The sequence below is a fragment of the Pristiophorus japonicus genome, chromosome 10 (genome assembly GCF_044704955.1).
Source record: "Pristiophorus japonicus isolate sPriJap1 chromosome 10, sPriJap1.hap1, whole genome shotgun sequence".
Classification (NCBI taxonomy): domain Eukaryota; kingdom Metazoa; phylum Chordata; class Chondrichthyes; family Pristiophoridae; genus Pristiophorus; species Pristiophorus japonicus.
In genome coordinates this window covers 48,732,031-48,759,495 of record NC_091986.1, presented here as the reverse complement: position 1 = coordinate 48,759,495, position 27,465 = coordinate 48,732,031, and the positions used below count along the sequence as shown (strand labels likewise).

The following is a 27,465-nucleotide window of genomic DNA, read 5'->3' as shown; positions in this document are numbered from 1 at the left end:
CATGGAGCTGATCGGTTACCTCGATAACTTCGGACTTCCGGCGCCTAACCTGGGTGATATGCGCTTGCCCGATCGCGACAGGTCGTAGTGGTGTAAAGCAAAAGTTTGGCTGCGGTATAGGGCACTGCAGGTCATTATACCGGTATGAACGCTCTGTGGTAGAGACGCAGTATCTTCCCCTCCCTCCGTAGCCTGCCCTTGCGAAGTGCATGTGTGCGGGCACTATTTCTAGTACACACCCGTTGGTTCGGTTAAACCCGCACTCGTCTCGCTCCCCTCTGCCCACCGGGTGAGGACATACTGTGATTTCCCCCTTTTGCTTGCAATCTGCTAGGGAAATCCCGGTAAGTATGTTGTTTCGACGAACGGCAGAGGTGGTGGTCAGGTAGTAGCGTATGGAGACATTTTCCCGTATTATTCCGATATTCTCACGTTGGTATAGGGGGAACGGCCCTGAGTCCGGCGTGACTATAGGGATCATCAGGACTGTCCCTATCCCGGTAGTCCTACCCATCTGGCAATCTGGAATTGCTGGGTATACTCTGGTCAGTCCCTTCAGAGTACAATTATCCAGTGTCCCCCTTTGGTTAGCCAACTGAGCTAAATCTTCCTGTTCTCTATCAATGAGGTGATTGATGGTTCTGGCGTGAGCTTCCAGGACTGAGATGCCATCCAGCTGGATTTTGGCACCCTCCTTTCCTAGGTTGGCTTGGTCTTCCTGGTTTTGCTCCACCCTCTCCAATAACCCCTTCATCACCCCTCTAAGCTGTTCCACCCTCTCATTTAATCCTTGTATGTCTATCGAGTTCACTACAGAGGTCCCTGTATTGAAAACGGTAGCAACATCATTAACTATTTCCCTCTTCATCCTGCCGACTACGCCAGTTGTTGTAGGAGGTAGGCACCTTTAGAATATACCAGAATACTAGGCATTAGGCACCTGCTAGATATATCAAAACTCACATAAGCTTAAAATGGACACACACATAAAATGGCTGCCCAGGCATGATGGGAAATCAGGTAGTCAAGCTGTGAACTGTTGAACGTTCAATGACCAAGCAATAACCCTGTGAGGCCCACTGTAGGAATGCCTGGGATGCGGGAAGACAGAGATAAGAAGGAAACCATCTCCTGTGAACAAGGTCATAAACCAATTAATTCCCCAGGAAGAAAGATAAGAGGGAAACCATCTCCTGTAAACAAGGTTATAAACCAATTATTTCTCCCAGATGAAAGAACTAGGGAGAGAACCTATAAAGTCATCGATCAGCCCAAGCTGACAATAACCGAACATATGGTTCCCTGGATACTAGGGGAATTCTATTGGGTTAAAAAAACCTATATGTAATCTATAATTGTTGTGATTGGCTTGTGTCCAGCCATGATGGGCTGTGTAGCTGTAGTAAACTGTTTTGTAACTGTTGTGAAACATATAAAAGTGCATGTAACCCTTTGTTCTGTGGAGAGAAACCTGGATACGGTCCTGAGTGTTTCCTCCCCGCTGAGCGTAATAAAAGCTGCATCAGCATTGGAACCGACTCTGAGTGTTGAGTGATTCTTCTGAGAAAATACTAACGCTAACAATGGCGTAGTCGACGGGATTTCCCGGAGTCGCTGGACGCCCTTGGAAAAAACCCGGGTGAGTATAAAAAACAATTTTTAAGTATAAAGGGTGCGGAAGGTGGAAGCTGGTTGATCGACATGAGGAGACGGTCTAATATCTCAAACGCCTAGCCTGAGCCTGAATTAAGAGGACTTTTGTCCCACGTGATGGCCAGGAACCAAGTAGGCGTAGGGAACACACTTAGACCGTGGGATCGTGATACCGAGAGACATCTTCCGGACCCAGTAGTGTAATTTGAAATACCCCGGGGTAGAACCAAGCGGTGTACAGCGGCTAACGGAATCCAAACCTGTGAACAGGGTCGGACCAACGGGCTGAGCGGTGGTAGGTAGTCGTTAAGGATACGTAGAGCACTGCGGGAATTGCTTAAACGTGTTTTAAGAATTGTATAAGTCTGTGTAACAGCAGAACTTGTGACCTGACAGTAGCCAAGAGACAGTTTACTACAAGTCGCGCTAGAAAGAAAGCGGACCTCTGAGAGTAGATTCCTAACGGTACTAGTCCTACCCAGGAATGGCCATGAAAACAAGTAAACTCGAGTGGGGACCAGAAGGGTCGCTTACCCGCCACCTGGCGGAAAAACAAAAGAAGCTAATTGAAAAAATGATTAAAGCAGGGTGGAATCCTCAGGAATTAGTTATGTGAGGAATTATTTAGATAAAACTACGAATTCCCTGAAAGGTCATGGATCCAAAAATAGAGCCGGCCAAAACAAGAAGAGAGACTGTTGTAAATGTCTGATCGTTGAGTGAGAAGTGTCTGTGTGATTTTTGACTGCAGAATGAATTTTTTTATGTTTTCATGTTCCGAAAGCCTGGTTGGAAGAGGAATGCAAGTGTCTGTTTATTTTAGAAACAGAGTGAAAGTCTTTTTTTTACCCTTTGTAATGTTGTCCTGTATGTGGGAAGTTTTAAGACATTTAAGTTAGAAACGCAGGTGTGGATTTATTCGGATGATAAGTTACGGAGCTAGGAAAATAAACAAATAAAGAATAGGTTTGTTGAGCAAAATATTTATTTGACATGCTCACTTACTTGCCGAAAGAAAACATGCAATGATTGATTGGGTTGAAAGACATAAATTTAGTCTCGGAATGAGATAAAGAATGCTTTAAAAAAAAGAGCTTCTAAAAAAAAAAGTTTTAAATAAAGATTGAAATTACAAAGTTTGAATTGGGATTTTGAGATATTCAGAGAAGGCACAGGAAATACTGAGGTGGATTTAAAAAAAAAAAGAAAAAGATTAAATTAAATCTGATCAGGTCAAACTTCTGGGCGAGTGGCGAGCTATCTGCGAAGGTGTAAAAGGAACTTTTGGAAAATGTTAAAAAACAGCAAGCTTTAGTAACGACTTTGAAACTGGAGCATTTTGAGATAACGAAAGGCAGCACTCAAACTCTCAAAGCTGGACTCCATTCCAGTTATGGAGAAAAAGAAAAAGATAAAGACGCCACTTTGAAAGTAAACAAATGATTTTAAATTAACAACTTTATGGAGTTACGAACCCTCCGTGTAAAATACAAAACCTAATTTGAAGAAAGGAAAAAAAGATGTAACGGACTAAATGGAAAAAGACATAACTTACTAAATACTAGTTGATGTTTGCTGTGAAAAAGATATTGGTTTAATTAGAAGAGAAAAAAAAAATTGGAATAAGTAAAAAACACTCTACATGGATTCGAATTTTCAATTATGAAAAAGTTTCAATGCAGTTTGAAAAGATTTCCAAAATGGACAGTGTTTATCAAAAATGTCCCGAACAGTCTAAACAAGCAGGAGGGTTTTGAAGATAACGAGGAGAAAGAGAGAAACCTGGATACGGTCCTGAGTGTTTCCTCCCCGCTGAGCGTAATAAAAGCTGCATCAGCATTGGAACCGACTCTGAGTGTTGAGTGATTCTTCTGAGAAAACACTAACGCTAACAATGTCCATAATAAAAATGTTGCAACATTGTTAGCAGGGATGGGATGGTGAGGGGAGAGGCTAGGAGGATTTCTTAAATTCCCGATATGAGCTCCCGATGGTGAAGGGTCTGTGTCGGGAGCCGCGCTGTGTGTGGACAGAATTAGTTGTACTGACGTGTGTGTTATTTGTATTTTCAAAGGGTGAGCAAGGAGTGCGAGGACCCCCGGGTGCCCCTGGGCCAAGAGAGCACACCAGCAGCCCAGAAACAAAAGTCCAGAAAGGAGACAAGGTTTGTTTGTTTCAAGAAAGTTGCTTCTTTGGATCGTTTTGTTACTTTCTTTTCCATGATGGTTAAATCCAGATCAGAGCTTACCTCATATCTTGTCGCGATTCATTTCTAGCTGGTGCTGTTTACAAGTAAAGGTTTGCATTGAACAAATCAATACCATCGTCTCTCTAGAGAGTCTGTTCCATAGATTGACCACTCACTGAAATATTGGTCCGGAGGTTGCTGAAACGTTAGCGGTGTATTAGGTCCAGGGGATGAAGAGATGCACCTTGATCATCTGTCTGAGGCTGAACCACACTGTTCACAACCTTGGTGTCATATTTGACCCCGAGATGAGCTTTCAACCACACATCCGGGCTAGCATTAAAACTGCCTACTTCCACCTCCAGCACATGGCCCGCCTCCACCCTTGCCTCAGCTCATCTGCTACTGAAACCCTCATCCATACCTTTGTAACCTTTAGCCTCGACTATTCCAATGCACTCTTGGCCAGCCTTTCCATAAACTTGAGACAAGCTAAAAATCTGCTACCCTGTGTCCTAATTTGCACCAAGTCCCGTTCATCCATCACCCCTGTACTCGCTGACCTACATTAGCTCCTGGTTAAGCAATGCCTCGATTTTAAAATTCTCATCCTTGCTTACAAATCCCTCATGGTCCTCGCCCATCTCTATCTCTGTAATCACCAACAGCCCTACAGCCCTCTGAGATCTCTGCGCTCCTCCAATTCTAGCCTCTTGACCATCCCCGATTATAATCACTCCACCGTTGGCGGCTGTGCCTTCAGCTGCCTGGGCCCTAAGCTTTAGAACTCTCTCCCTAAACCTCTCTGCCTCTCTTCCTCTCTCTCCTCCTTTAAGATGCTTCTTAAAAACTACCTCTTTGACCAAGCTTTAGGTCACCTGTCCTAATATCTCTTTATGTGGCTCAGTGTCAGGTTTTGTCTAATAATTGCTCCTGTGAAGCGCCTTGGGATGTTTTACTATGCTGAAGGTGCTATCTAAATGCAAGCTGTTGTAGTAATACATATACTTTTCAAGACACAAATACTGATAACATCCTTCTGACTGATTTATTTTCAGGGTCAAAAAGGAGAAGGAGGTGTACCAGGAGCAAAGGGGTTCCTTGGTAGCCCTGTAAGTATTACGATCACACCGCTCTACTAATCCATTATTGTGTGAAAAATATTGTGTATATGTGCACTTCCTACCAACAAACCTCAGATCCTGTTGTCATGATTTTTGTTCATGCTTTTTACGTCAACATTTAGCAATGAAAACACCATTTGAATCGGTTATAAAGGGTGTAAACAGGTCTCTGTGACACTGCGGTTGCAGACTACGACCACTAGGTGGTGCTGTAGCTCCACTGTGTCCGATCCCACTGCATTCTCTGCCGCATTGAGCAACACAAGGAAGATTGATCAGTGGAGAGCGAAGATTATTCAATAAATTGTCCAGACTTACCCTCCCCTCCCCCTCCCCCAGTACTCTGAGCTATCGGAGAGAGCTCCTTGCTATAAGGGTCCCCTTTCCATGTACAGATCCTCTGGTAATCTGACCTAAGCTAAGTTGGAGGCAGCATGTTGGGGATTTTACGATACATGCTGTTGGGCTCTAACACCCCGTGTGATCTCGGAAAGCAGGCCAAGATGGTTCTGGATGCATAGACCCGTGTGGAGAGGTGTGGGTCTGGAGTCTCTGAAAGTGGCAGGTTCCACTGCTCAGCGGAGTTTGCTGGCCCTCTCTCAGGCTATGTCCTGTGAGGTGAATTTTACCCTCAATCCAAGAGCAGATTGGACAATCGAGTAGCAGTTACCTCAATTGTCCACAAGAGAGAGAGAAAGGTGACCGAGCTGCATGGTGTCAGGGCTGTGTTGGAATTCATATGAGCAATGACGGACAGGAAAAGACTATCTGGTCCAGCCAGCCTGTCCCACACAACAATGTCTTGTGTATCACAACATATACACTTCCCACCACACTCGAAGCCATGTGATCTCCTGGGAGAGGTGAAAAAACAGATAAAAAAAACACCAGGCCAATTTGGGTAGAAAGAAATCTGGGAAATTCCTCTCCGACCCCCTCGCCTCGGCCCCTCCCTCCCCCCCCCCCCCCCCCCCCCGCCCCCGGTCCGCTCAGTGATCGAAACTAGTCCAGGAGATAACTCCGGCCCTGAATTCCCTGCAGTACCTACCTCTTGTACAAAGTGATCTCTGCCCCAGTCAGAAACAGTTCTAGCTCTCGCTTTGAAGGCATCGATTACGATGAGTATGAGATAAGTGCTTATTGACTCTCTCTCTAATATCCACCCGTCCGCAATAGGAAAGAGTCCCATTGTTGCTCAATACATTCCCTGAGCGCAGGGACAAGGCTGAAGCAAACCCACCATCCTCACTCTGAGCCTGAAATCCCGGTTCCGGGCTGGGCTTCCCGCGGGCACTCACCTGAAAATAGTCAAAAAGATCCACACCTGCCTTTTGTTGCTGCATCCTCCAGCGATCCTGTTAGGAGGCCTCCTCTCCCTGCGCACCGGAGTGCGTTCACATCTTGGAGATGAAGCTGGAGTCACATGGTACTGGACAGCCAATCAAAGTAAAATATTCTCATTTATAATAATGGGAACTCTGTAAGTAGGGGTTCTCATTATTATGAATGAGAAACAATCCCCCCCAACACAAAAACACATATAAAAAATAAAAAAACACCTCGCATATTTAGTATTAATTTAAATTAAAGTTAGAGAAAAAAATATTTTTTGGATTTTTTTAAAGTTTTGTATTAGGGTTCAAAATAAACTTACTTTAGTGGGCAGGGGTTATAACATAAAAATGTATTTTAAAATTTTATTTTTATATGTTTTTTATATGTTTTAAAACTTTTATGCTGGTAAAAGTAGGCTATGCGCCTGTATTTACCAGGCACAAGAGTTTTAAGGACATTCACTGGGCAAGAGATGGGCAAATAGCACAATCTCACCCATGTGAATGTCCTTCTCCCCAAGATGCGGAGGATCTGTCAAGCCAGTACTTGACAGATTGGAAAAGCCGGTTTTAGGTGCATGCACATTGCGCGCCGAAAACCGGCTTTTGTGATGCCTTCCCGGGTCCGTACACACTCCGTACGGACCCAGGGAGGCCGGGATTTCAGGCCCACTGTTTCGGACCGAGCCATGCAGCCACCTGAAGGATTATTTTGCCTCCATGTCTTGGCTGATCTCTAAATAAACGATGGAACAGCAAGTGATGATCGTACAAATATATAATCGCGTGAGTGAGTGCTCCCAGCTGAGAGTTTCAGGTTACGGGGGCTGGCATCAGGAATTCAAGGCCAGAGCTTCCCAGATGTGCACTAATTTTCAAACCATTTATTCTCTAATGGATGAAGTGTGCAGTGAATGCCTGAATTGTTGATATGTGCTCCTGTCATTGCAAAGCTTTGCATTGGGAGCTTGCACCCCATGGAGTGGTGTAGCAGTAACAGCAGCTGTTTGATGGAGATGTTTAAACCACAATCTCAACCATTAATAAAAACAGAAAAATGCTGGAAACACTTAGCAGGTCAGGCAAAAACTGTGGAGAGAGAAACAGAGTTAACGTTTCTGCCGAAAGGTCACAAACCTGAATCGTTAACTCTGTTTCTCTCTCCACAGATGCTGCCTGACCTGCTGAGTGTTTGCAGCATTTTCTGTTTTTATTTCAGAGTTCCAGCAGCCGCAGTGTTTTGTTTTAGTCACAAACATTAATCAAGCTTCTTAGAAAGTGAGCACCAGAGAATTTCCCACACACCAGGAGTGCTTGGGATAATGTAATGGTAAATTCAACAATCCCACAATAAATGTTGTTCCGTGTGCGTTCACTTTAAGCTTGCTGCGTGCTATCTTCCTGCGGCCACAGTTTGTGAGCGGCCCGTGCAAGACCTCCCGATCGACATGTGACCTCGTGCCCGCACACCTTAGGAGAACATTGCTCAGAATCCCAGAAAGCACTATCCCTCGAAGGCAGCAGAGGCCCAAGCATGGGCTCCACAGTGCTGTCGCATTATCTCCGACTCTCTTTCCCTTCCACCAGGCTCCCGGCTTTGGGATCGCTGAATTCGCTCTGTAATTTTCCAGCATGACTGAGTGGGCTCATTTGCTCACCAGTCATGTGCTTGTCACCAAGAAGTCTTGACAGAATGGCCAGTGCCATGACTCAAAAAAAAAGTCCAACCATTTACTTTCAAATGGTGATCATCAACACAATCACCGTGGCCTGAACGTTATTGTGAAAACCCAATCTGCTCCCCGGAACATGCCATTACTTCTGGTTACGAGATGTGAACCTGGTCAATCACCAACACGCATTGACTGAAAACAACAGAACATTTAAAAGACTCTTTAAAAAAAAAGGGGTTTGCAAAATGAAACTCCCAAAAGGCAAGGACGTTCTTCAAGAATCTTGGTTGTCCAATTTTAAATATGTTACTGACCTCAAGTGACTATTTCTACATCTACAGGGACATTCTAGTATCGGAATGAAGGGTGACAAGGGAGAACTGGGAGACCCTGGGAAGCGGGTGAGTATGCTGCAGTGTGACTACTTATTGTTTCATTCATTCTCGGGATGTGGCCGTCGCTGGCAAAGCCGGCATTTATTGCCTGTCTCGAGCTGCCCAGAGAAGGTGATAATGAGCCTTCTTCTATAGGGTCTTGCTTGGCCACTTCAGAGGGGCAGTTAAGAGTCAACCACTCTGGGGTGGGACTGGAGTCACATGTAGGCCCAAACTGGGTAAGGCTGTCAGGTTTCCTTCTCTAAAGGACATTAGTGAACCAGTTGGGTTTTTACAACAATCCGACAGCTTCATGGTCACTTTTACTGAGATCAGTCACAAACGACCAAGATTTATAGAATTCAGTTGCCACGGTGGGATTCGAACTGACAACCAGTAAAGAAAGAAAGATTTGCATTTCTACAGCACCTTTCATGATCACTGGACATCTCAAAACACTTTATAGTCAATGAAGAACCTTTGGAGTGTAGTCACTGTTGTAATGTGGGAAACGCAGCAGCCAATTTGCACACAGCAAGCTCCCACAAACAGTAATGTGATAATGACCAGATAATCTTCTTTTGTTATGTTGATTGAGGGATAAATATTGGTCAGGACACCGGGGAGAACTCCCCTGTACCATAACCATTAGGCCACCGTACCCTTACAGGGCAGAGACTGAAGCGTGCGGTCCCTGATCTGGTGATCCCGTTAGATCTCAGTGCGACAGGCTCTTGGAGCGGGAAATCGTATAGGGATGGCAGGTGTCCTTCTCTAAAAGGATGTTAGTGAACCAGTTGAGTTTTTACGACAATCCGACAGCTTCACGGACACTTTTTGTGTTCCCTGTGATGTGCTCCCTGAGACGTCTGCCCGACACTGGGAGTACCGGATTGCGGATTGCAGAAACAGCCCTTGGGAAAGTTGAGCGTAGAACTGAGAAGTTTGATTTTCCAGCCTCAGATTCAGGAATTTGAACATGAAGGATGGAAAACCCTACAGCAGCTCTAACCTCCCACCCAATCCATAAAACCTTCCCTTTGGTAAAATGCCCCTTTGTTGATTGTTCGACAATGGTGCACAAAGCGATTGTTTCTTGAGAACTGGCTGGTTTTCTCTGACGCACAACACGTCCGGTTCTGTACCTAAAGCAATGTCATTTAACCAATTTCACAGGGCAAACCCGGCAAAGACGGTGATCCAGGACTCCCCGGCCGTAACGTAAGTATTTCTTTATATCGTATCTGATATGTCCTTACTATACAGTATAAATGCACACGAGGCCCATGCTTGAGAGGAGGTCAGTCTGTGACCTGTCCTTTATTCCATAGCACTCAAGTGCAGGAAGTGGGTGGAGCTTGCCTTTTTATATCTGAAGGTCCAGGTTAGGAGTGTCTCCCACAAGTTCACCACCTAGTGGTCATTGTTCTCACAGTGTACAACTTAGGTCAGATTATACATGGGTTACAATGCTGGTTGAATGCATGACATCACCTCCCCCCCCAAAGTCTTATTGGGATCACAGGTTGAGTCTCTCTGGTGGTTTACGCTCTCTTGTAGAGCGCCTGAGTTGGGGCTCCGGTTGTTGGGCGCTGGCTTGAATGTCTGCTGTTTGCGGTGCCTCAGGCCTGTCTGGACTGCCCACAGTGACTGGGCTCTCCTCCCTTTGGTTCCTGTGTTCGGTCACCTGTGGAGGAGTGAACTCTATATCATGTTCTTCCTCTGCTTCTTCTATGGGGTTGCTGAACCTCCTTTTTGTTTGATCTACATGTTTGCGGCAGATTTGTCCATTGGTAAGTTTAACTACCAGAATCCTATTTCCCTCTTTGGCAACCACAGTGCCTGCGAGCCATTTGGGCCCTGCAGCATAGTTGAGGACAAAAACAGGGTCATTTATATCAATACATTGCGCCCTCGCATTCTTGTCATGGTAGTCATATTGTGACTGGTGCCTGCTCTCGACAATTTCTTTCATGGTAGGGTGCATAAGGGATAAGCTGGTTTTGAGCGTCCTTTTCATTAGCAGCTCTGCAGGTGGAACCCCTGTGAGCGAGTATTGTCGGGATCTGTAGGCCAACAGGAGACATGATAAGCGGCGTTATAGGGAATCCCCTTGGATTCTGAGCATCCCCTGTTTGATTATCTGCACTGCTCGTTCTGCCTGGCCGTTTGAGGCCGGCTTGAACGGTGCCTTTCTGACATGGTTAATTCCATTGCCTGCCATGAAGTCCTGGAATTCAGTGCTTGTGAAGCACGGGACATTGTCGCTGACCAAGATGTCCGGTAGACCGTGGGCGGCGAACATTGCCCATAGACTTTCTACCGTGGCAGAGGATGTGCTTGAATTTAAAATGTCACACTCGATCCATTTGGAGTAGGCCTCTACTACAACCAAAAACATTTTTCCCATGAAAGGACCTGCGTAGTCCACATGGATGCGTGACCAAGGCATGGCGGGCCATGGCCAGGGGCTAAGGGGGGCTTCCCTGGGCGCATTGCCCAGCTGGGCACACGTGTTGCACCTGCGAACACAAAGTTCCAGATCTGCGTTTATCCCTGGCCACCAAACGTGTGACCTGGCAATTGCCTTCATCGTGACAATGCCCGGGTGCTCATTGTGGAGTTCTCTGATGAACACCTCTCTGCCCATCTGGGGCATGACTACGCGGTTTCCCCACAGTAGGCAATCGGCCTGAATCGAGAGTTCGTCCCTGCACCTGTGAAATGGTTTAAATTCCTCAGGGCATGCCCCGTATGTGGCTGCCCAGTCCCCATTCAGGACACAATTCTTGACTAGAGACAATAGTGGGTCTCTATTTGTCCAGACTTTAATCTGACAGGCTGTCACGGGTGAGCCTTCACTTCCGAAAGCTTCAACAGCCATGACCATCTCAGCAGCATGCTTGGTAGCCCCCTCAGTGGTGGCTAGTGGGAGCCTGCTGAGTGCATCGGCGCAGTTTTCGGTGCCCGGTCTGTGCCGAATTGTATAGTCATAGGCTGCTAACGTGAGTGCCCACCTCTGCATGCGGGCCGATGCGTATGCATTTATGGCCTTGTTGTCGGCCAAAAGGGACATTAGGGGTTTATGATCTGTCTCCAGCTCAAATTTCCTGCCAAACAGGTACTGGTGCATTTTCTTTACCGCATATACACATGCGAGCGCCTCCTTTTCTACCATCCCGTAACCCCTTTCTGCCTGGGACAGACTTCTGGAGGCATAAGCTACCGGCTGTAACTGACCCTTGGCATTGACATGCTGCAACACACACCCGACACCATAGGACGATGCATCGCATGTTAACACAAGTTTCTTACATGGGTCATATAGCGTTAACAGATTGTTGGAACATAACAAATTGCGTGCTCTATTAAAAGCCCTTTCCTGGCTGTCCCCCCAGACCCATTCGCAACCTTTACGTAGGAGCACGTGTAGCGGCTCTAGCAGCGTGCTCAATTTGGGAAGAATGTTACCAAAATAGTTCAGGAGCCCCAGGAATGAACGCAGCTCCGTCGTGTTACAGGGTCTGGGTGCTCTCTGGATCGCTTCTGTCTTGGACGCAGTGGGGCTGATCCCGTTGCTGCTACCCTCATCCCCAGGAATTCTACCTCTGGAGCTAGGAAGACGCACTTCGCCTTTTTCAGTCGCAGCCCTACCTGGTCCAGTCTGCGTAGCACCTCCTCCAGGTTGTGGAGGTGTTCTTCAGTATCGTAACCCGTGATGAGGATGTCGTCTTGAAAAACCACCGTCCCTGGAATCGACTTGAGGAGACTTTCCATATTCGTTGGAAGATTGCGGCGGCCAAGCGAATCCCGAATGGACATCTGTTGTACTCAAACAACCCCTTGTGTGTCGTGATGGTGGTCAGCTTCTTCAACTCACTCGCCAGCTCCTGGGTCATGTAAGCTGAGGTCAGGTCCAATTTTGAAAAAAGTTTGTCACTTGATAGCATCGCAAAGAGGTCCTCCGCTCTCGGTAGCGGGTACTGGTCTTGGAGTGACACCCGATTGATGGTGGCCTTATAATCGCCACATATCCTGACCGACCCATCCGCCTTGAGCACCGGCACAATCGGGCTCGCCTAGTCACTGAATTCGACTGGCGAGATGATGCCTTTCCTCAGCAGGCGGTCCAATTCGCCTTCTATCTTTTCCCGCATCACGTACGGCACCGCTCTGGCCTTGTGGTGTACTGGCCTGGCGTCCGGGTTTATGTGAATCACTACCTTGGCCCCCATGAAAGTGCCAATGCCGGGTTGAAATAATGAGTCAAATTTGTCAAGGATCTGTGAGCATGATACTCGCTCCACAGAGGAAATTGCATTGACATCGCCCCATTTCCAGTTCATGACAGCAAGCCAACTCCTCCCCAGCAGTGCGGGACCGTCCCCCGGGACAACCCAGAGTGGCAACCTGTTCTCCGAATCTTTGTGGGTCACGACTACTGTGGCGCTGCCTCGCACCGGAATTATCTCCTTTGTGTATGTCCATAGTTGTGCGTCAATCGGTGATAATTTTGGCCTCCTGGCCTTGGACGCCCACAACTTTTCGAACTGTTTGATACCCATCAGGGACTGGCTAGCCCCCGTGTCTAGCTCCATTGATACTGGGATGCCATTGAGGAGCACTTTCATTATTATCGGTGGCGTCCTGGTGTATGAACTGTATACGTGCTCCACATGAACTCGCTGAACTTCAGCTTCCAGCGATTTCCCCCAGCGTTCATTTCTGCAATTTCTGCAGGTACTTTGCTCATCTCTGCAAACTCCGGCTGAGTGTGTGCCTCCACGCCTCCAACATGAGCTGCTGATTGAAACAAAAGGTCCCTTGCCAGTCGATCGTCCCTGACTGCCCCTGTTATTGTCCTTGAGTGCGCCATTAACAGGTGTTGATGGCCCCATTACTGGCCGCATTGTCCCTTGCAATGGTGTGAATCGCCATTCAGCTTGCCATTGTCTCTGTCGAACTCCCCCTCTGGGTTCGACTACATGTTGGGGCATGCCCGACTGCCTTTGTCTGCCTGGAGAACTGTGTGCTGCTTTAACAATGTTGAATCTCTGTCCCAACCATTCCTTAACACAGTACCTCTCGTCTGTTCTGCTCGTGGCCATGCTCGCGTGGTTTAAATCCCAGTTTCTCGTCGCCATTGATACGTCCTTACTATACAGTATGAATGCACACGAGGCCCATGCTTCAGAGAAGGTCAGTCTGTGACCTGTCCTTTATTCCATAGCACTCAAGTGATGGAAGTGGGTGGAGCTTGCCCTTTTATATCTGAAGGTCCAGCTTAGGAGTGTCTCCCACAAGTTCCCCACCTAGTGGTCATTGCTCTAACAGTGTACAACTTAGGTCAGATTATACATGGGTTACAATGCTGGTTGAATACATGACAGTATCCTGAACGCAACCGCTCATCAGACGCAAGTTCGAGACTAACCGATAAACTTTACAGATTGACTGTGTTCACTGTAACCATCACCCATACACTCGGTGCCAGCTCATTAAGGCCCTTTGGGCTGGATTATCGGTTCTACTCATTTCGGGGCTGTAATGACGGCGGGGCAGTAAAGTTTGCATCTTAGTCAGCAAAATTGGGCAGCTGGGGCAGAGCAGTAAGGGAGGCATTATACATCTCTCTTAGGGCGCTAGGTCGGCTGAGCAAGCGAAAACCCCGAGCTAAAGAACTAGCCCGGAAGCGTTCTAACAGAGGCAAAGGCGAGGTGGGGGAGGAAATCCTGAAAAACACCCACCAAAATCATTCCCAATAAATCATTCTCGCCACCACAACATAAATCGCAAAAAAAATAAAAACAACCAATGACACTTACCTGAGGTCGACATTACTTACCTCACTGTGACCACTACAGCTCGGACCGCCCGCTTTCCCAGACAGTCCCACCACGGCATTCTACGGTGCACTACGGATCGGGCGGCAGCCAAAAATCAAGTCGGTGTTGCAACCAGGAGCGTTGTACATCGGCTCGGCTCTTCCGGGTGGCAATGCTCCGTGCCCCGCCGATACCAGCACCAAAAGTCCCGGCGGGGTGCTGAAAGCTGGACGTGCTTACCGCCGCAATTGTTGCCCCTCCGGGGCGCTAACAGGGACCGAAAATCCAGTCCCTCAATCCTGGTATTAGGGGGAATGTTTGTGCTGCCAGTTGCTGGTAACCTGGGTCTTCCCAGCAGCAGGACTGATCGAGTCGGGAAGTTTTTATTGCTGCCATCACCAGCTGAGTGAGATCCTCGCCCCAGGAACCAAGAGCGTAAAGCCCGGCCCCAACAGACATCAGCGTCGAAGGGTCTTATTCTACATCAGCCATCATCATCATAGGCAGTCCCTCAGAATCGAGGAAGACTTGCTTCCACTCTAAAAGTGAGTTCTCAGGTGGCTGTACAGTTCAATGCGGGAATTACAGTCTCTGTCACAGGTGGAACAGTCAGTGGAGGAAAGGGTGGGTGGGGAGTCTGGTTTGCTGCACGCTCCTTCGGCTGTCTGTGCTTGGTTTCTGCATGCTCTCGGCGACGAGACTCGAGGTGCTCAGCGCCCTCCCCGGATGCTCTTCCTCCACTTAGGGTGGTCTTGGGTCAGGGATTCCCAGGTGCCGGTGGGGATGTTACACTTTATCAAGGAGGCTTTGAGAGTGGCCTTGAAATGTTTCCTCTGCCCTCCTGGGGCTCACTTGCCATGTAGGAGTTCCGCATAGAGTGCTTGCTTAGGGAGTCTCGTGTCGGGCATGTAGACGATGTGGCTCGCCCAACAGAGCTGGCCGAGCGTAGTCAGTGTTTCGATGCTGGGGGTGTTGACCTGAGCAAGAACACTGACATTGGTGCGTCCGTCCTCCCAGGGGATTTTCAGGATCTTGTGGAGGCAGTATTGATAGTACTTCTCCAGCGCTTTGAGATATCTGCTCTATATGGTCCATGTCACTGAGCCATATAGGAGAGCGGGTATCACTGCTGCCCTGTAGATCATAAGTTTGGTGCCAGATTTGAGGTACTGGTCTTCAAACACTCTCTTCCTACACCAGCCAGCCAAGTGTTGGCAGCAGTTTAAGAGTGAGATGGGCAGGAGCTGTAGTACATTGTGGGTCTGGGCAGGGGGATATGGAACAGATTCTCAAATGCACGCAGAGTGCTCCTGACAGACTCCAACCGCAGCTGATAAGTTTAATGGCTGAACTAATCCGTCAAAAGCTAAAGTTTGAGAGACAAGCCTGGGGGACAGTCTGATCCCTGGAGGGGGTGGGGGGGAGTCGGGTCCAATCTACTGAGGGGTGGGTGTCCAAACCCCGACTCCGAGGGGTGCAGGCTGCTGGCAGGGGAGGTCAGCACGAAGCACTCCTGCTCCTCCCGGCCCACAGAGGTTGCTCCTCAGGGCTGAGGCCACCTCATTACAGCCGCTGTTAGTCCTGAGCCCCGAGATCGCATTTTCTCAACTTGCACGTCAAAGATGTTTCTGGAACTTTACATCGGCTATTGATGAACAGTGAGAAAATGATTCTGTTTTGTTTAACTTACAGGGTCAATCGGGTTACCCAGGTGAACCAGGGTTCACAGGTCGGGACGGCACCAAAGTAAAGAGTTTCATTTAATTTACCTTTTCATCAAATATTGGTTGGATGAGTGGAGGGATGTAGGGAGGGAGGGAGAGAGGGATGTAGGAAGGGAGAGATTGAGGGATAGCTGGATGGAGGGATAGATGGGTGGAGAGAAAGAGAGATCGAGGGATGGGTGGAGGGAGGGAGAGAGAGGGAGGGAGAGAGGGAGGGATGGAAGGAATAGAGAGATAGATGGGTGGGTAAGTGGAGGGAGGGAAGGAAGGAGGGATGGATGGATGGGTGGAGGGAGGGATAGATGGGTGGGTGGGTGGAGGAAGGGTGGATAGAGGGACAGAGGGAGGGAGGGAGAGTACGAGGGATGGGTGAATGGGTGGGTGGAGGGAGGGAAGGTGGATGGGCAGATAAAGGATGGGAGAGATCGAGGGATGGGTGAATGGGTGGGTGGAGGGAGGGAGGGTGGATGGATGGGTGTGGGAGTGGCGGGTTGCAGCTCGGTTTACGATGAGGATTCAACGCTGCAGAATATGGGAGAGAATTTCCATTGTGGCTCCCCATTTACCTGCCATAACTTTGGCATGAGATAGCAGAAGCCCTGGGAGGTTAGTGTAACATCCATTTAGTCGGTTCCCTGGTGTTTCCGCCAAGGTTATGACAAGAGGCAGGGAGAATCCTTCGGCAATTGCTGCCAGATGTCTCCAGTACTCATTCTCTCCTGGCTTGCTCAGGACCTGTAGTCAGCACAAGAGGAGCGAGATTCAAATATTGGCCACAGAGGGAGAAGATTACAGTTTCAATCCCTCCACCAGCAAATTCGTCCCTTTAATGTTGCACCATCTGTAAATTAGCCAATTGTATTGTCCTACTTTGTTCTGCCTTGAAAATAACAGCCAGATGTTCTTCCTCTAGGGAGAGAAAGGCAATCGTGGAATTGATGGCCCACCTGGTGTTGTAAGTATCTGAACACAAGCTAGGCAGCGGTAATTACAATGTGTATTTAATTAGATTATTGGATCTTATCTAAAATGCTCCAGATTTTGGTTGGCAGTGTAATATGTAGAATCAAAGAATATTACAGCACAGAAGGAGGCCATTCGGCCCATCGTGCCTGTGCCGGCTCTTTGAAAGAGCTATCCAAAGAGTTCTACACCCCCTGATCTATCCCCATAGCCCTGCAAATTATCCCCTTCAAGTATTTATCCAATTCACTTTTAAAAGTTACTATTGAATCTGCTTCCACTGCCCTTTCAGGCAGCGCGTTCCAGATCACAACAACTCGCTGCGTAAAAAGAATTCTCCTCATGTCGCCTCTGGTTCTTTTGCCAATCACCTTCAATCTGAGTCCTCTGGTTACTGACTCTTCTGCCATTGGAAACAGTTTTTCCCTATTTACTCTATCAAAACCTTTTGTAATTTTGAACACATCTATTAAATCTCCCCTTAATCTTCTCTGCTCCAAGGAGAACAATCCCAACTTCTCCACTCTATCCACATAAATGATGTACCCGAAATGTTAAATTACATTAAAAAAAATAGATTCTCATTCCTTTTGCGCACAGAGCTGAATAGTTTGTGCCTTTATTGGGATGTAGATGGGGTAATTTTACAAACTCACACTCCCAGTTCAACGCACCTCCCACCTGGAGTTTGGACGCTGCTCCTCATGATTCTACATCCATAAACATGGTGGAACCAGTGCCCCGATTCCCATTGAGCTCTCTGTGGGGGGGAGTGTGGATTGATGAAATGACCATGGCATAGAGCAGGGATAGAACCATGGCCTCGGACTGACAATGTGGTGGAACACACAGGGTTTGTACTACTCTGCACTGCAGTAGAAATCACCTCCACTTGTGGAGCTGTCTCTCCTTCATTTCCCTGAGAGTTAGGGTTTCACTGCAGGGTCAGTACAGCATTAAACTGTTCTAAACTTTGCACTCCAATTCAATAAATATTTTGCTGCATTTGCTAGATATCCAGTCAAGCGAATGGGAATCGCACGCTGTTTAAAATGAATCCAAATTTATCTCTCCAGCTGCCCTTTGTCACCAGAACCTTTGAAGAATTGGGGGCAGAAACTTGAGTCATTTGCACCTCCCGTTAGCGCCCCCGGGGATGGTAACGGGACGTAAATGACTTCTCCACCGGGGCGTGCGATCGCTACCAACTCCCGTGAAATTCTGTGGGAGTTTAGCGGCGGCGGCAACCGGTAGCACCCCGGGCCGTTACACCGGCATTGACGACACCATCGCCATGCGCAGTGACCCGTTTTCTCACAGGGCACATACCGAGCCTTAGGTCACTCGTGGGGAGAAAATTAAAGGGGAGGTGCGGCGCTGACATTTTTAAAATGGCCTTGCCCTCTTGAAATGGCGGGTTCCATACCGCAGTGTTGCAGCCCGGCACTCCATTTCTGTGCCACGACACCTCACTCCCCAGTGGTGTTACGGTGGCCTCTTCTCCCTCCTGCAGAGTCCGCAGCGAGCCCTCCCCTTTAATGGAAGCGCCTCTCCGCGTAGTGCTGGAAAATTCCTGATGATTAGTGCCCCTGTGCACAAGTTTTGTACTCCACTTCCTCTCATAGAAACATAGAAACATAGAAAATAGATGCAGGAGTAGGCCATTCGGCCCTTCTAGCCTGCACCTCCATTCAATGAGTTCATGGCTGAATATGCAACTTCAGTACCCCTTTCCTGCTTTCTCGCCATACCCCTTGATCCCCCTAGTAGTAAGGACTTCATCTAACTCCTTTTTGAATATATTTAGTGAATTGGCCTCAACAACTTTCTGTGGTAGAGAATTCCACAGGTTCACCACTCTCTGGGTGAAGAAGTTTCTCCTCATCTCGGTCCTAAATGGCTTACCCCTTATCCTTAGACTGTGACCCCTGGTTCTGGACTTCCCCTCTCGGAGGCGGTAAGCCCAATTTAGCTCGTGGGGTGGGACTTCTGTACCGGGCGCAGGAAGTCCCGACTCACAGCTTTCAGATACGCAATTTTGCCCCCTTAGTCCTGTCTAGGACTGTTACATTTCTCAGAATTATCAGAAAGCATTTTACATTGTGCTATCGGACTCCCCAGGCGTATAGCCAGCAGTGAGCGAAATCTAAAACGGCCAGGATTCATTCAGACCCAAAGGAACATAGGAACAGGAAGAGGCCATTCAGCCCCTCAAAATGTTCCGCCATTCAATGAGATCACGGCTGATCGGTATCTTAAATCCATCTACCCACTTTGATTCCGTAACCCTTACCCAATAAAAATCTATCAATTTCAGTGGCCCAATAGCTTCCTTAAAAATAGTTGTGCGGTTGTGATACTTCCACGTTTGACTGACAATCCTACGATGCTACAAAAGGAAAGGAAAATAATTTTCCAGCGTGTTTTTTCCCTTATTGCCTCTCCCAAGAGATTACAGGGCTGTGGGAGGTTAGGAAGAGTCTAGTCATGGGGCTTCAGACCTCGTGGTGCGGGGACAGGCTCGATGTACCAGCAGGTCTCTTGCTGCACCTCATTTTCAGATGTTTGTGTGAAATGACCATCTGGTCCCCCGAGTTTGCCCTGTCGAACTCATCCGACCCCCATCGCCCATCGCCCCCGCCCCCCCCCCCCCCGCCATCCCCTCACCACAGTCTCACAGTCTCCTGGGAGAGTCAAAGGAAAATCTTTGGTCAGTTTAGGAAATTCGTCTCCAGTCCCTGGGAGATCTCCATTACCGATAGCACCAGCTCATCATTCTGCCGAGCTCCTTTCACTGGCGGTGTCTCCCACCTGGCCGGCTAGCAATGAGGTGTTGGGGAGACCAGCAGAGCGACCAAGGCTCTGGGGCAACAATGAACGACCAAGGCAAAGATTATCTGACTGGACACTGACTCTCCCAGCCACCCCGACAAGAATCTGCCGTTCACTAAACACCATTTTTGTTTTATAGATTATTGATGCAAAAGGACAGGCTATTTATGGCACACAAGGTGAGCCAGGCAGCCCAGGCCCTCCTGGACTGAAAGGTGAACACGGCTCTACAGGTGAGTACAGCTGATCTGACATTCAGCATAAGTGGAAATCAATTGAAAAATAACCAACATAAATAAAATGATTCCTCTTTTTCTCCCCCTCCCCCAGGAAACCCAGGACTTGCTGGAGTACCAGGCCCACCAGGTAAAGAATGTGAAGCTTCTGAGGCTGAATAGTGATTGGCACCAGTCTTGACCCAGAAGGACTCCCAGTGTAGAGGGATGTGATCGGAGTCCAGGGGAGGCGTGAGTTCGGGGCCAGGGGTCCAGGGGCAGCACGGGCCAGCCCATACTGCGATATGTGTGCGCACTAGGTCCGTGCAGTAGAGCTGGGCTCCAGTTGTCTTGGGTAATCCTTGCCACTAGACCAAGACCTAGCTCTGTCAAGCCCATGTGGTGGCTGGTGTGCAACGGTCACCACATGTTAAAAAAATCAACGCACAGGCATCTTCCACGCTTGAGAATGTAGTTCGGGTCCTTCATTGAAACACCTGTGAACTCATCCTTTTTTGGCGTGGAAGCAAGTCATCCTCGCTTCGAGGGACCGCCTATGATGATGATGACCTAGACTGACCAGCAAGCAAACAAGGCTGATTATGAACAACTTTACAGAGAGGATTTGCAGAGTAGTCACAAAGATTCCTATTTTAGAGTTAAAAGGGTAGATCTTGCAAGGCTCTTCACCTGGGGAAGAGTCTCACACCTGGAGTACAGGTACACCTGGGGTCTCATACCTGGAGTACAGGTACACCTGGGGTCTCATACCTGGAGTACAGGTACACCTGGGATTACAAACCTGGAGTACAGGTACACCTGGGATTACAAACCTGAAGTACAGATACACCTGGGGTCTCACACCTGGAGTACAGGTACACCTGGGGTCTCACACCTGGAGTACAGGTACACCTGGGGTCTCACACCTGGAGTACAGGTACACCTGGGATTACAAACCTGGAGTACAGGTACACCTGGGATTACAAACCTGGAGTACAGGTACACCTGGGGTCTCACACCTGCAGTACAGGTACACCTGGGATTACAAACCTGGAGTACAGGTACACCTGGGATTACAAACCTGGAGTACAGGTACACCTGGGATTACAAACCTGGAGTACAGGTACACCTGGGATTACAAACCTGGTGTACAGGTACACCTGGGGTCTCACACCTGGCTTCAAAAGGACAATGTAAAGCAAGAGATTTCTAATTAACATCAGTTAAATATCTTCAGGAGGGTAAACAGCCGTTGGTTGTTTAGTCACCTACATTTTTCTCTTTCTATAAAAGTAGAATTCCTCTCAAAAGAGCTACACTTCAACAAAAAATCTGCAAAAATTGCAGATAGCAGGATAAAGATCAGGATCGAATCAGCATTAGGATTAGGATTAGGATTAGGATCGGATCAGCATTAAGGTAAGGATGAGATTAAGGAAAAGGATCAGGATAAGGAGTGGAAATACAGCGGGAGAGTGGGACTACCTTGAATCGCGATGGGGGACTAAGTTCTCGGGGATTTCGATAGCGAGGACTAGTAGACACTTGTTATTGAACCTTCGTTGCCAGGTACATGTGACGGTCTAGAAATTGGTCCACTCAGCGCCCATTTTTCCGCAACTCGGACTGCACGGTCCCAATATGGCGGCTGGGAATCGCGTTCACATTGCCATCCAGAAGTGCCATATTGGGTAAGGACAATAATATGTGTCCTTTACCCAGTAATTTATTTGCCTCTGCAAAACAGGGGTTTGGCCCCTTTACAGAGGCAAATAAAGTACCTATCGGCCTTCTGAAGTTCCAACTTTGCACCTTTGACCAGTTTCTTGGCCTTCCAAGAATGACACTAAGTTGGGTGGCAGTGTGAGCTGCGAGGAGGATGCTATGAGGCTGCAGACTGACTTGGATAGGTTAGGTGAGTGAGCAAATGCGTGGCAGATGAAATATAATGTGGATAAATGTGAGGTTATCCACTTTGGTCGTAAAAACAGAGAGACAGACTATTATCTGAATGGTGACAGATTAGGAAGGGGGAAGGTGCAGCGAGACCTGGGTGTCATGGTACATCGGTCATTGAAGGTTGGCATGCAGGTACAGCAGGCGGTTAAGAAAGCAAATGGCATGTTGGCCTTCATAGCGAAGGGATTTGAGTACAGGGGCAGGGAGGTGTTGCTACAGTTGTATAGGGCCTTGGTGAGGCCACACCTGGAGTATTGTGTACAGTTTTGGTCTCCTAACTTGAGGAAGGACGTTCTTGCTATTGAGGGAGTGCAGCGAAGATTCACCAGATTGATTCCCGGGATGGTGGGACTGACCTATCAAGAAAGACTGGATCAACTGGGCTTGTATTCACTGGAGTTCAGAAGAGTGAGAGGGGACCTCATAGAAACGTTTAAAATTCTGACGGGTTTGGACAGGTTGGATGCAGGAAGAATGTTCCCAATGTTGGGGAAGTCCAGAACCAGGGGTCACAGTCTAAGGATAAGGGGTAAGCCATTTAGGACCGAGATGAGGAGAAACTTCTTCACCCAGAGAGTGGTGAACCTGTGGAATTCTCTACCACAGAAAGTAGTTGAGACCAATTCACTAAATATATTCAAAAGGGAGTTAGATGAAGTCCTTACTACTAGGGGGATCGGGGGGTATGGTGAGAATGCAGGAAGGGGGTGCTGAAGTTTCGTGTTCAGCCATGAACTCATTGAATGGCGGTGCAGGCTAGAAGGGCTGAATGGCCTGCTCCTGCACCTATTTTCTATGTTTCTATGTTTCTATGTTTCCCTCACTTACTGTCACAGATCGTTCTATCCACGCAACGTACAAATTAATTCATATTTCTTTCTAACTCACAATCCAGGTTTGTCACTGCAAGGGGAGAAGGGTCTCCCAGGATACACAGGTGAGCGTGGCCAGAAAGGTGAGGACGGTGCTCCAGGATTATCGCTGTCGGGCTCGCAAGGAAGGGATGGTCTACCGGGCTTACCTGGTGCTCCCGGCCCAGCTGGACCTCCAGGTACATCGCCCATTGTGACGGAGCTACCGTCTCGTCTCTGAACTGTCCCCTGAGCACAGACGGGATCATCATAGGAGATAAAATGTGTTCTTAAAAACCTTTGGCCGTGCGCAAAGTCAGAACAGCAACACGCACTTCCTGCAGTACTGGAAAATGAAGAGGGTCGAAATTACCCCATTTAGCGACGCCCATTAGCGCCTCCAGGGGGCGATAATGGGGCAGCAAACTGTTTTCACCCCAGGGGGTTCGCTACTGGCTCACGCGAAATTGCATGGGAGTTAGCAGAAGCGCTACCATGCAAGAAATTGCACGGTAGCGCCCCGGGTCGCTGCTCAACCGCCAATGACATCATCGCTGTGTGCGGCAACCGCTTTCCGTCCCGCGGCAGACATTGGCCAGTGCTCTGTGAGGCTGTTGTGAGCACTGTCTGCGCCAGCATCGCGGCTCGCGAACTGGGCCAACATCCGCTCACGGGACAGAAGTTAAAGGGGAGGTGGGGAGCGTCGTGCACCGCCATCGTGCCGACTCACCGATCGGCCTGTCTTGGTCCTCCATTGCACAGTCCAGGTCGCCATCGTGCAGCCTAGCACTCCGTTCTGGGCCACCTGTACTGAGGTGGCCCAGTGGAGACCATCAGAGGCCTGGTAAAGTGCGCAGCAGCCCTCCCCTTTAATCGAAGGGGAGGGGCATTGAAATGTGTCAGCACTACGTACAGCAGCCACGTAATGCTGACGAACACGACTCAGTAGCGCCCTGGAACCCGTCCCATCAGGAAGTCAGAGGGGCAGTACTGTGGGAACGCTGCACTGTCGGAGGAGCAGTACTGAGGGAGCGCTGCACTCTCGGGGGGCCATACTGAGGGAGCGCTGCACTGTCGGAGGGGCAGTACTGAGGGAGCGCTGCACTGTCGGAGGGGCAGTACTGAGGGAGCGCTGCACTGTCGGAGGGGCAGTACTGAGGGAGCGCTGCACTGTCGGAGGGGCAGTACTGAGGAAGCGCTGCACCGTCAGAGGTGCTGGGAATTAATTTGGTCTAAAGTGGTAGCGCAAAGCAAGCGATTGAAAATAGTTAGAAAATCGTCCATGTGTAAAACCGACAGCGATTCTCTATGGCTCGTTTTATGTCAGTACCACAGACCAATGTCATCCCCGTTCTCCTTCATCTCAGTCATTGAGCCGATGCCCTGCCGGATGTAAAAGACCCGATTTGAACACAACTCGGGGAGTTCTCCCCGGTATCTGGGGCCACAACTTATTACATGGGATTACATAGGCTATATGGCACAGAAACAGGCCATGTGCCCAACCAGTCCATGCTGCATTTATGCTCCACTTGACCCTGCTGTAACTCTATCAGCATAATCCTCTATTCCCTTCTCCCTCATCTGCCCATCTAGCCTCTTCCCGAATGCATCCATACCACCCCCCTCAACCACTCCCCATGGCAGTGAGCTCCACACCCTCACCACCCCCCAACATCACAACATCAGCAAAACAGATTATCTGATCATTTATCTCATCACTGTTTGTGGGAGCTTGCTGTGCACAAATTGACTGCTGCGCTTCCCACAATACAACAGTGACTATACTTCAGAAAGTACTTCATTGGCTGTGAAGCACTTTGGACGTCCTGAGGTGGTGAAAGGTACTGTAGAAATGTAAGTCCTTTGTTTGACGTACAGTGGGTGGTAATGGACATTTGGCCGATATTATTTATGACGACAGAAAATGCAGCAGATTTGTAGCAGGATTCGTTTCTAAAGGCGGAGATAGACAGATTTTTGAGCGATAAGAGAGTAAAGGGTGATTGGGAGCGGACAGGGAAGTGGAGCTGAGTCCATGATCAGATCAGCCATGATTTTATTGAATGGTGGAGCAGGCTCGAGGGGCCAAATGGCCTACTCCTGCTCCTATTTCTTATGTTCTTATTTTCTTATGTTTCACTTTGTGTTGTTTCAGTGTCTGCAGCAGATTGTAGAAGTATCCCTGGGCCGGCCGGAGCTATTGGGCTACGAGGATTCCAAGGAGAAATGGGACTGAAAGGCGAGTTAGCATTTGGTTTCAAGGCTCTTTCTGTAATGGCAGTAGGTATGAGGCATCAAGTAACGGGACCAAGGCAGGGATCTGCTTTCTTTAGACACAAGCGGTCACACGCTGCCATCTTAAGCAGAACCTTCTCAGCTTAATCGCCTCTCATTGCAAACTGAATCTTACAATCCTACAGCACAGGAGGAGGCCATTCGGCCCATTGTGCCTGTGCCGGCTCTGTGAAAGAGCGATCTAATTAGCCCCACTCCCCCTGCCCTTTCCCAACAGCCCTGCAAATTTATCAAGTATTTATCCAATTCCCTTTTAAAATTCATTATTGAATCTGCTTTCACCGCATTTTTGGGCAGCGCATTCCAGATCACAACTAGCTGCGTAAAAAAAATTCTATATCTCTGTTTTTATCATTTGCGAATTATCTTAAATCTGTGTCCTCTGGTTACCGATCCACCTGTCAGTGGAAACAGTTTCTCCTTATTTACTCTATCAGAACCCCTCATAATTTTGAACACCTCTTTCAAATCTCTTCTCAGCCTTCTCTGCTCTAATCCCAGCTTCTCCAGTGTCTCCACATAACTGTACTCCCCCTCACTTGCATCGGGTCTGTTGAAGATATGAGGAGCTGGGACTCACTAATGACACTGTTCTAAGATGCAGCTAGCAACAGTGGAGGAGCAGAGAGATTTTGGGGTCCAAGTACTGGAGTCATGAAAAGCAATTGGATGGGTACAAAAGCAAACTAAAAAAGCTAATGGAATGTTGGTCTTTATTGCAAAGGGGCTGGAATATATAGAGGTGGATGTTATGCTACAGTTCTATAAAGCTCTGGTCAGACCCCATCTGGAGTAACTGTGTTCAGTTCTAGGCACGGCACCTCAGGAAGGATATATTGGCCTTGGATGCGGAGCAATGCAGATTCACCAGATCGATACTGGGGCTGAAAGGGTTAAATTACAAGGGCGGTTGCACAGACTCGGCTTGTATGCCCTCGAGTGTAGATGATTAAAGGGTGATCTAATCGAGGTGTTTATGATGATTAAAGGAGTTAATAGGGTAGAGAGAGAGAAACTATTTCCTCTGGTGGGGGAGTCCAAAATAAGGGGGCATCACCTTAAAATTAGAGCCAAGCCGTTCAGGTGTGAGGTCAGGAAGCACCTCTTCACACAAAGGGCTGTAGAAATCTGGAACTTTTTCCCCTAAAAAGCTATTGAGGCTGGGATCAATTCAAAATGTCCAAGCTGAGAGTGATAATTTTTTGTTGGCCAAGGCGGGTAGATGGAGTTAAGATATAGATCAGCCATGATCGAATTGAATGGCAGGAGAGGTTCGAGGGACTGAGTGGCCTCCTCCTGTTTCTATGCCCCTGCAAGAGGTGCAATAATCTAGATGGGTCTTTAACGGTTTGGATTTCCTTACAGGCGTCAAGGGAGATAGCTGCTTCCACTGCAACGTCACGCTGACAGCTGGACCACCAGGTCCCCAAGGACCGCCCGGCAGAACAGGTGAGTGACTGCGCAAAGCACCATGCGACGCGGCTTAAATACCGACATGAGCCGATAATACAATGCTCTTCCGAACAGATTCACCCCCCACCCCCTCCTCCCACTACTGCACGGGCATCCTGCAACGTGTTCTATCCAAATGGCCTTTTTCCCTGTGTTTCGCAGGCGATCTCGGAATTCCAGGGACCAAGGGAGATCGAGGACCACCGGGAAGAGCTGGATTCCCAGGCCAACCTGTAAGTGTTTCTGATGTTCAAGCAGCTGTAGCAGGCTTGGCTTCCTGGATAGAAGAATTCTCGATGCAGCAGATCAGCTGCTTTGTGTCAGGGCTGATACCCCAAATAATTCTTGACAATGCTACCAGAACTGAGAGATTATAACTATCAGCAAAGACTGAACAGGTTGGGGGTCTACACTCTAGAAAAGAGAAGACCAAGGGGTGACTTGATCAAGGTTTTTATAATTATGAAAGGGTTTGATAGGGTAGAAGTAGAGAAGATGTTTCCACTTGTGGAGCAGACCAGAAATAGGGGGCCATCAATATAAGGTAGTCACTAATAAATCCAGTAGGGAATTCAGGAGAAACTTCTTAACCCAGAGAGTGGTGAGAATGTGGAACTCGCTACCACAGGGAGTGGTTGAGGCAAATAGTGTAGATACATTTAAGCGGAAGCTGGATAAACACACGAGGGAGAAAGGAATAGAAGGATATGCTGATAGGTTGAGATGAAGAGGGGTGGGAGGAGGCTCGTGTGGAGCATGAACAACAGCACGGACCAGTTGGACCGAATGGCCTGTTTCTGTGCTGGACGTTCTGTGTAATTCAATGTTAAATCAGGAGGTACAGTTAATTCCTTGATCCACACTAAATCTTCACAATGATTCACAGGTTGGGTAGGTGGGGGGTTGGTCACGAAAGGGCCATGGCGGGGTGTTGGGGAGAGGGAGGGGGCATGGAGGCAGAAGGGGGAGAAGGCACAACTGTGACAGGCAATAATAAAGG

At 48.3% G+C, this 27,465-nt stretch overlaps 1 protein-coding gene across 1 annotated transcript in view; it reads left to right on the top strand.

Moving 5' to 3' along the window:
- LOC139274984 (collagen alpha-5(IV) chain-like) overlaps positions 1-27,465 on the top strand; it is a 269,200-nt gene that overhangs the window by 129,992 nt on the left and 111,743 nt on the right. Inside the window, exons 13-24 of the mRNA XM_070891801.1 lie at positions 3,728-3,817; positions 4,900-4,953; positions 8,314-8,373; positions 9,523-9,567; positions 15,864-15,917; positions 16,809-16,850; positions 19,830-19,923; positions 20,021-20,056; positions 22,760-22,915; positions 24,874-24,957; positions 26,379-26,462; positions 26,628-26,698. Of these exons, the coding sequence (XP_070747902.1) occupies positions 3,728-3,817; positions 4,900-4,953; positions 8,314-8,373; positions 9,523-9,567; positions 15,864-15,917; positions 16,809-16,850; positions 19,830-19,923; positions 20,021-20,056; positions 22,760-22,915; positions 24,874-24,957; positions 26,379-26,462; positions 26,628-26,698 (870 nt within the window). The remainder of the gene's footprint in view (positions 1-3,727; positions 3,818-4,899; positions 4,954-8,313; positions 8,374-9,522; positions 9,568-15,863; positions 15,918-16,808; positions 16,851-19,829; positions 19,924-20,020; positions 20,057-22,759; positions 22,916-24,873; positions 24,958-26,378; positions 26,463-26,627; positions 26,699-27,465) is intronic.